The following is a 9,545-nucleotide window of genomic DNA, read 5'->3' as shown; positions in this document are numbered from 1 at the left end:
AGAAAGTTTGGTTGTGTCGAATAAAGGGAAGTGTTGATTATTCTGACTCTAGTGATTAAGGTTACCCAGTTACTACTAAATTCAAGCTTTTCAGGTGCTGAGCAAAGGATCACAGCACATCAATGGGAGCAATAGCACTGACTTAACTCAGGACAAGATTTGGGCTTGGGAATGCACTTACACAGCCGTCACCAGGCTGGAGTGCAGTGGGGCAATCTTGGCCTACTGCAACCCCATGCCTCCTGCGTTCCAGCGATTCTCCCATCGCAGCCTCCCAAGTAGCTGGGATTACAGGCGTGAGCCACCACCCCCAGTTAAGTTTTGTAGAGACAAGGTTTCACCATGTTGACCAGGATGGTCTCAGATCTCTTGACCTAGTGATCTGCCCGCCTGGGCCTCCCAGAGTGGTGGGATTCTAGGCTTGAGCCACCACGCCGGCCTTTGAAATGGAAATGCAACTGAAGGCACAGAATCCTGTTTGATGTCTGGTGCTCAGGACATAAAACCAAATATGCAAACCTCACATATTTACATTTCCATGGTGATTCGGCTCCCTTTCAAAGGTAGCTGAAAATAAAGGCAGGATAGGGTTTTTGAAATTGACTTGCTTCTTTTCACTTCCCTTTTGGAAAAATGGAAGGGGAAAAGTACTTAACAAGTGCCAGGAACTTCATCAAAACTCTTTAGATGTTATTCTAGCTGCTCCATCTCAAAAGGTTAAGAGGTATGCAGATGATACAGTAACTGCTGTACAGTACCCTCCCCTCTTAGCTCAAAATCAAGACTGGGCGCAGTGGCTTACGCCTATAGTCCTACCACTTTGGGAAGCTGAGGCAGGTGATCACCTGAGGTCAGGAGTTTCAGACCAGCCTGGCTAACACTGGTGAAACCCAGTCTCTACTAAATATACAAAAATTAACCAGGCGTGGTGGCAGGCATCTGTAATCCCACCTACCTGGGAGGCTGAGGCTGCGGCTGCAGTGAGGTTGTACCACTGCACTCTAGCCTGTGCAACAGAGTGAGTCTCTGACTCAAAAAAGAAAAAAAAATCATACCAGCATTTGGTGATTCAAAAATCAAGACTAAGATTTTGACTTTTTTCTATTAAAATTTGGTTTAGGAACTCCTCCAAGTACAGCAGTAACATATTTCATTAAAAACCCAACACCTCTAATTTGAATAGAAGAAAGGAACTGTCTTTTGCTCTAAGGCAAATCAGCCTTGTGGGACTTTTGCTTTGAATTCACCTACAAGTATTTGCTCAGCTGACTTCTCTAAAAAGCTTGCCTAAGAGGCGTCGATAAGAAAAGACCCATATTACACACCTTGTATTTGAATAAGATTTATTTTCTCAGGAAAAACAGGAACTTAGGAAAACACACTACATTTTACAACCAATATTAACTTGTAGTTGGTCCTAACCGTTCCTGGCCCAGCTGTCAGAAGCACTAGCTGTTTAACCAGAACCAAGGTGTTGACCCCAACAGAATGTACACGAACACTAGAGTACTGAATGTTTTTCCCTGAGAGAAGCGTAAGACAAACAGAAGTCAAACAGAAGTCGCTGAGAGCGCCATCCTTCTAAGCAGCCCGTCCCTTTCCCTTTTGGAGGATTTGCCTCAACTTTGTAGCCAGTCAGCACTTAGACCACCTGGCCCCTTCTCCCTATAAACTCACCACTCAAACCACTTGGGGTGCCCTAAACTCACCTTTCTCAAACCACTTGGGGTGCCCTAAACCCTCACTGCCCCAAGCCCAAACTATCAACTAAGATCCTTATTTGTATTTCCAGTCACATCGAATTAACTGGGAAGTGAGGCCCCTAAAAGCCAATTCACATCTATGCGCTTGTTTCCACTATATTTGGGAGACAGGCTTTTTAGTTACCGTAACCAGATCTTAAGATTAAAATCTACATAAAGTGCTTTTAGGTCCTTAGAGATACATGATATAAATAAGTGGCTTATGATCAAGAACGATAAATACATAGGCAAAAATAGCTCTAGCAAAGATGACCTTATGGCTCTGACATGGGCAGGCAGGGCAATTCTTCCCCATTACATTCTTAGTCATCTTATTCATGCCTATTTTTAAATGGAGTCCACAGACTAAAGGTCATGTTCTGAGGCTGAAGCCTTCAAATGCCCCTAGTTCCAACAGAGACACTTTCTTCAGTTTATCAGTAGCTTTTAAACTCTGAGGTTACACAGCTCACCTCTTTCATGTAAATTTAAGTGAGCATACTCAAATACAAAGGAAACTTTAGAGAAAGCCTCATAAGATGTTCCCTCCTCTAAAAATTCCTGAGGGGAATTTTGACACAATTCCCCCAAAGACAGGATAACCAGTCCAAGGAAAAGGGACTTCCTCCCACCCCTCAATGACTGTAGTGTCACAGCACCCATGGTATTACCAATTCCCAACAGGATAAAGTTCATGAAAGATGAGAGGTCTGTGGACTCTTGGTGGGGAGGGAGGGTCACTCAGGTTCCCAGTAGGGGTTTCACAGTGACAAAATCTAAAAGGGCTAGGAAGAGTTCAGGGATGGCAGGGGAAAGATGTATAAATATTTGCAGAGGGAGCAGAACAAGCAGCTATTTCAAGGAAGGACAGGAAATAAAAGGTAAGTCTCAAAGAACATCAAGCCTGAAATCCAAAGATGCCAAAGCAAAAATCTGAAACAAAGTTTAGAAATCATTAATAGAAACAAAACAATAAGTATTTGTTTTATTGAAATATTAGGCTTAGACCTGTGTATAACAAGCAAGCCTAATAATAGCACCATGGTTAGACTAGCCTGCATTTCCAAGCCATCATTTTATAATTTATTAAGCGAATAAGGAATCAAATGTCTCTCCATCCACCTGATGTGATCTTTTTATATGCACACAGCTAATGAGTTCCATTCGGAAAAGCTGAAAATCTTCTAGTAGAAGCTTTAAAGATGAGCTCGTCAATTCAGTTTAAATTTCACCAAATTAGGTCAAATGGAAGGAACTCAAATGAGTATTGCCCAATCAGAGCCCATTATTTGTTAAGTGATCAGTAACCTTAAAACTCCACTTAGACCTAATTATTGAAAACCTGCATATAACTAAGTGAAAAGATTAATTTCCATTTATCAACCTCTCAATCCCAGGACTTCAAAGAAAAACCCATCTAAGGAATACTTACCAAAATCAGATAGGAAAATTAAAATCTGCATAGTTTATCAATCAGATTGGTTCCACTACAACCAGTTTGCATACAGTTACACATCAATTCGTTCTGTATACACTCTCTACTGACCAGAACAAAGTTTAGCATAGAAAAGCTTTAAGGAACAGATTCCTAATTACAGAAGTTGCAAAGTTCAAAGGGCATGAAAAAAACTAATGTAAATTTAAGACTTCTCTCCCTTTGTTTCAAATAGACTTTTGTAAAAATATATACAATTTTTACAAATACATTTACAAGTTGTCTTAAAATCTGAGGATATCCATATTCATAACTACTGAGCCTTCCATCAAGTATTCTTGGCCATAAACTAGGCTAACAAACTAAGAATCATGGAAACCAAGCCAATGTATAACAAGTATAAAAGTCCTGCCACACTTGGACTTTCTATTTCAAGAAGTATACTGGGAAAGCTAATCAGAGAGAGAAAAAGCTTCCCTTGTACAGTACTGAGGCTTACAGTCTTAGTTCTATTACTTGTAGCTTTTACACAGCTCACTGGCATTGTTAGTGCTTCTCTTAACACTACAGAATATTAATGAATTCGGCGGGTATTATTTAATCAGTTCTATGACTTGCCTGGCTACTGGCCACTCTCCTGTTCTCAACAAGAAAATTCTTTCCACCCTACCATATTCACTAAATCTATAAGTCCTCCTCCATAGCCTCCCTAACAGTTTGCTTGTTGCTGAAACTGAACTTTGCTTCTTTCAGACAGTGACTCTTGAATCAAGGGGAGATTCTTTTCCCACGTATTTATTCTTGTTAGCCATAATCTTCTGCCACTTGGCTAGGTTGCTAGAGGGCAACTCTTGGAAGTTACAGCTTGGAGTCCAGCTGCTGTCACAGATGTTATCTGGTTTTGGCGGTGGTGGTTGGTTAAAAGTCAACTACTGCACTTACAAGGCTATCTTATTAGATATGCCAAACCAGCTCCTACTCCAGCAACACCTGCAAAAGCCAGCAGCACATTTCTGATGCCACCTTCTAGGTCCTCTACATGGAAGAACTCCACAAACCCATCCTAGAAAACAAAAAAGAAAAGCACATTTTCAAGTATGGGTTTCTGCTCTCTTAACACTACTATCCAGAGAAAAGGTGAACTGAAGTTACCTAAGGCTTCCCCGTAAAACAATCCTAAATCAATTATTCACCCCTGAGGCAAAAAAAAAAAAAAAAAGGGCATTTCTAAGTTCTTCAGTTAATCTTAAGTGGGCACCCATAATGGTTAAACTTGATTTTACAGTACTCTCTTGGTCATATTAGGATTTATCTAAACAAAGGGACTTCCAGAGTTCCAATGAAGTAAAAGACGAAAGACCTTACTCTCAAATCTCCACCACCTAGTATCTCAGTAACACCTCAACTGCGCAGACTAGTTTTTCTCAACGTACATCCTACATCAGATCTGGGTTTCTGCTTACAACGCAGGCTCCATATCTTCTCAATTAAAATAGAGAGCGCCTTAGGAATGTATTTCAGCTATGCTCCCCTGGTGACTTATTTCTCCACGGTTTGAATCGGCTGAATTCAACTGAATTGGAACAAAAATAGACTAGAGAAAAACCAAGATTTTTGATACAATTCAAGACCGCCAAACCACTACCTCTAAGGATCTATTACGTAAATAAACATCAAATAACTAGTGGTCCTTTAGTTAGAGCCTGCGATCAGCCGTGCGTCATAAAAACCTTCAGACATCCCCACCTCTCTCTCAAAAAAATCCTTCATTCTACTTCCACTCCAAGGCCCCCTTCAACCCTTAAGGCAAACTTACCCAGCCTCTTTGTTTAACTAGCCAGTCCCGTTTTGTCCTTACGAGAACGTCTGTGATACTTTCTGCTAATGGTTCAATGCAGCTTTCTTGGTTTATGGTCTTCAAGTGTTTGGCCACAAAGGCACCAAAATAAATGAGAGTCACAATCCTACCCCAGTTTGTTACGCCGTCGCTGAAAACATGGACCATCACTCGAGACAAAGATTTGACATCGTCTTCGTTTTTGATGTCCAGTTTCCGAAGCATGCCTGGGGAAGAAAAGCATGCAGGTCCTCCTGGCCTCCTTTGTCTAAGCCCCGCGCACGATTCGGCCGCCCACCCACGGCGGGGAAAGTCACTACAGGGATTGAGAGAACTCAGGTCGACCCCACTTGAAATTGACATCCCACCCTTTCCGGTCTTTGAACGAGAGCTGCCATTTCCAAAAGAATCTAGATGGGCGGAAACAATGACTCATGGCCAGAACATTCTGGTTTCGGGAATAGGATCAGACACGTTTCAACCCCGACTCGTTTGTCCGGGGAGCGATGGGGAAGAGGGGAGTGAGGCTTGGCGACTACGAGCCCCCTTACCTTGGAAGGCCGTCTCGTGGTTGCGCTGCACGCCGTCCCCCACCCGTCGTAAGGTCTCCAGAGCCTTCCTGCTGGCGGCCCCGGACCTGCCCATTGGCTTTGTGTCCTTGGCGCCGGTCGCCTGCTCCCGAAGGTACCGAGAGATAATCTCCAGCGACTGCCGGTACAACTCGTCCTCCTCCTCCTCTGCTGGCGGCGGCGTCGAGGGTAGTGACCCGTCCGTACTGGAGCCATTACCAGGCTCCCCGACCAACTCCAGCAGGGGCAGGACAGCCGGCCGCTTCCCGAGAGGCTCTGGCTCGTACCCGTCCAGCTCTTCTTCGGGAGACATGATGGCGTCGGCGGCCGGGGCTTCCATCTCCTCAAGCGGCGCCGCGCGGCGGGTGGGCGCGAAGAACAGCAGCCTCGAGGGGGTCGCGGTGACGTCGGGGACCTCGGCGCCAATGGGCGGCGGCCGCACGACCCTCCGGGCGTCAGGCGTGAGGGCGGCCGGGGGGCTAGCGCCGACGCTTCCGCCAATCACCGCGCCGGCCTCCCCTCCCCCTACCTCTCGCTGGGCCGAGGCCTCCTTCTCCGTGGCCAAAAGCCGCCCTCCCGGAGGGGTGGCGCCGCCGCTGCCAGCCCCCAAGCCGGCCCCCCCACAGTAGAGGTTGAGTCCGATTACCGCGTTTCTTTGGAGGCCAAACATCGCCAGTCGCCGCCGCCGCCGCCGCCGCCGCCGCCTGGCTGAGAAACTGGGGAAGACCCCGACTCCTTACTGGAAGGAAGCGGAAGTGAGAAGTGGCCAGGAGCTCCTTGATCACGGTTTTAGGACCAGTCTTACGCGGTGGCGTCAGTGAACTCTTACGTTTTTTAAAAAGTCCTCCCATAAAAGGGGAAAGGGCTGGCAGCTTCCGGACGGTTGCGCACGGCACTTACTGGCGGCCGGCGCGGGGCGGGGCCGGGGCCGGAGCTGGGCCTTCCGGTCTTCCGAGGCGCTGGCGGCCGGTTACGTAACGGCGGCTCCGAGCGCCTGGGCTCCAGGGCTCGAGCTCTCTCGTGCGCGCCTCGTGCCTTTTCGTGGCTACCTCCGTGAGACCTGATTCGCGAGCTCCAGTTGCTGTTTTTCGCCGGAGGTTTTTTTTACCAAACCAAAATTTCAGCCACTGACTAACCCAGGGGCTGAAGGAAGAAGACGGGGAAGTTGATGGATGGGAACGACTCTCTTAAATGACAGGGATGCTTAAGAGGGCATAGGTTGGGGACTTGTAGTTATTTTGCATATCCCCAGCTCTCTACTCGGAGTCTCATTTGGAAATGAGGATGATCCATGGACTGCCCTAAAGAACCATTTACATAAGTGAACTAAGCAAAAACTGCTGCAGCTAAACTATTCCTGCGTCTCTGCTTGCCTCACCCATCTGTTTCATAGTCTTTGGCGCTATTTACATATAGGTCTTACTCCATTAGCAACTTGCTTGAGAGTCTTGACACCATTTTTTTTTTTTTTTTTGAGACGGAGTTTCGCTCTTGTTACCCAGGCTGGAGTGCAATGGCGCGATCTCGGCTCACCGCAACCTCCGCCTCCTGGGTTCAGGCAATTCTCCTGCCTCAGCCTCCTGAGGAGCTGGGATTACAGGCACACGCCACCATGCCCAGCTGAATTTTTGTATTTGTAGTAGAGACGGGGTTTCACCATGTTGACCAGGATGGTCTCGATCTCTTGACCTCGTGATCCACCCGCCTCGGCCTCCCAAAGTGCTGGGATTACAGGCTTGAGCCACCGCGCCCGGCCTTGACACCATTTTTGTTTGTTTGTTTTGAGACAGTCGCTCTGTCGCCCAGGCTGGAGTGCAATGGCACGATCTCAGCTTACTACAACCTCCACCTCCCGCGTTCAGACAATTCTGATACCCCAGCCTCCCAAGTAGCTGGGATCACAGGCATGCACCACCACACCTAGCTAGTTTTTGTATTTTTAGTAGAGACGTAGTTTCACCATATTGGCCAGGCTGGTCTCGAACTCCTGGCCTCCAGTGATCCACCTGCCTCGGCCTCTTAAAGTGCTGGGATTACAGACAGCCACCCCACCCGGCTGACACCATTTATTTTTGTATTGATAATAAGGCACATATGACTCTAGGGCTTTGTAAACCCCTTGAGAACAAGGACCCAGTTATATACCATGTAAGTTAACGTTAATTAAAGCAGCATTTTTGTTAAAAGATCTGTAAAAAACATAGCTAAAATTTGAAAGCAAGATGCTGAGGGACATGGGAAAGGTGAGCTAGGTCATTTATTTATTTATTTAGAGATGAGGTCTTTCTCTGTCACCCAGGCTGGAGTGCAGTGGTGCCATCAGGGCTCATTGCTACCTCAACCTCCTGGACTCCTGGGCTGAAGCGATCCTCCCATCTCAGCCTCCTGGTAGTCGGGAAGACAGGTGCATGCCACCATGCTCAACTGATTTTTTTTATTTTTTGTAGAGATGGAGTATTGTTATTTTGCCAGGCTGGTCTTGAACTCCTGGGCTCAGGCGATCCTCCTACCTTGGCCTCCCAAAGTGTTGGGATTACAGGCCGGGCGTGGTGTCTCAGGCCTGTAATCCCAGCACTTTGGGACACCAAGGTGGGTGGGTCGCTTGAGCCCAGGAGTTCGAAACCAGCCTGGGAAACCCGGCAAAACCCTGTCTTTAAAACACAAAAATTAGATGGGTGAGGTGGCGTGTGCCTGTAATCCCAGCTACTCTGGAGGCTGAGGCAGGAGAATTGCTTGAACCTAAGAGACGGAGGTTGCAGTGAGCTGAGATGGCGCCACTGCACTCCAGACTGGGCGGCAGAGTGACTCGGTCTCAAAAGATAGATAAACGAAAATGTTGGACTTATAGGGCGTGAATCACACACTTCCCCAAAATATCACAGTTTAGTAAGGCAATATGGCACCCATACCATCCAGTTATGTTTCGGGCAGGAGCTAGACCCATAGGGGTTTGTAGTATGAATGGTGAGGACAGAAGCCTTCTGTGGTTGTAGTGAATAAGAAATAGTTTCTCTAAGGAACTTCTAATCTTGCACAGCAACTATCCGTAATGTGAGATGGAATGTATACTCTATACAACGCATTAACAACTTCATTTTGGAGTTCAGAGACTGGGAAATTTACTTTGGGCCGAGAGCTAGAGGAAAGTGTTATGGAAGAGGTAGCTTTGCTGTCGTGCTTTATAAAGTAAACTTTTATCAGGTGGTAAAGGGGAAAGATTGAGGAAATAGGAAGAGCAATGGTTTTTCCTTGTACAGAGGCTAGAAAAGGAAATGCAAGTTTCACTCTAATAAAATATGTTCGGTCAGGCACAGTGGCTCACGCCTGTAATCCCAGCACTTTGGGAGGTTGAGGCAGGTGGATCACCTGAGGTCAGGAGTTTGAGACCAGCCTGACCAACATGGCAAAATCCCGTCTCTACCAAAGATACAAAAATTAGCTGAGCGTGGCAGTGCATGCCTGTAATCCCAGCTACTCGGGAGGCGGAGGCAGGAGAGTCGCTTGAACCCGGGAGGCGGAGGTTGTAGTGAGCTGAGATCGCACTCTAGCCTGGCCAACAGGCTCAAAAATAATAATAAAATAAGTTGTATTTTATTCATTATTATTTTTTGAGATGGGTATCACCCTGTTGCTCAGGCTGGAATGCAGTGGCACAATCTCAGCTCACTGCAACCTCGACCTACTGGGCTCAAGTGATCCTCCGACCTCAGCCTCCCAAGTAACTGGGACTACAGGCCGGCAGCACCTTGCCTGGCTAATTTTTGTGTTTTTGTAGAGATGGAGTTTCACCATGTTGTCCAGGCCAGTCTTAAACTCCTGGCCTCAAGCCATTTGCACTCCTTGGCCTCCCAAAGTTCTGAGATTATAGGCATGAGCCACCGCACCTGGCCCTTTTATTTGTTAAGAAATGAAGTGTTGGCCGGGCGCGGTGGCTCAAGCCTGTAATCCCAGCACTTTGGGAG

At 46.8% G+C, this 9,545-nt stretch overlaps 1 protein-coding gene across 2 annotated transcripts; it reads right to left on the bottom strand.

Moving 5' to 3' along the window:
* Positions 1-1,326: 1,326 nt before the first annotated feature.
* On the bottom strand, positions 1,327-6,522 carry MCL1 (MCL1 apoptosis regulator, BCL2 family member). 2 transcript variants are annotated; one of them, XM_017546361.1, is made up of 3 exons: positions 5,566-6,522; positions 4,994-5,241; positions 1,327-4,240 (listed from the first exon to the last, which is right to left on the bottom strand). In XM_017546361.1, the coding sequence occupies exons 1-3, from the start codon at positions 6,251-6,253 to the stop codon at positions 4,124-4,126; spliced, it is 1,053 nt and encodes a 350-aa protein (XP_017401850.1). In that variant the 5' UTR covers positions 6,254-6,522; the 3' UTR covers positions 1,327-4,123. The 2 variants fall into 2 exon arrangements, with proteins under 2 accessions (XP_017401850.1, XP_037600847.1); XM_037744919.1 differs by lacking the exon at positions 4,994-5,241 and having other exon boundaries at positions 4,116-4,240.
* Between the last annotated feature and the right edge of the window lie 3,023 nt (positions 6,523-9,545).

Source organism: Cebus imitator, unplaced genomic scaffold (genome assembly GCF_001604975.1).
Source record: "Cebus imitator isolate Cc_AM_T3 unplaced genomic scaffold, Cebus_imitator-1.0 Scaffold188, whole genome shotgun sequence".
Lineage (NCBI taxonomy): Eukaryota > Metazoa > Chordata > Mammalia > Primates > Cebidae > Cebus > Cebus imitator.
This window is presented reverse-complemented; position numbering and strand designations above follow the sequence as displayed.

Coding starts and splice junctions, on each gene's coding strand:
- MCL1 (XM_017546361.1), bottom strand. CDS start 6,253: ATGTTTGGCCTCCAAAGAAACGCGGTAATCGGACTCAACCTCTACTGT. Junction 5,242..5,565: donor CCACGAGACGGCCTTCCAAG/GTAAGGGGGCTC, acceptor TTTCTTCCCCAG/GCATGCTTCGGAAACTGGAC. Junction 4,241..4,993: donor TAGTTAAACAAAGAGGCTGG/GTAAGTTTGCCT, acceptor TTTGTTTTCTAG/GATGGGTTTGTGGAGTTCTT.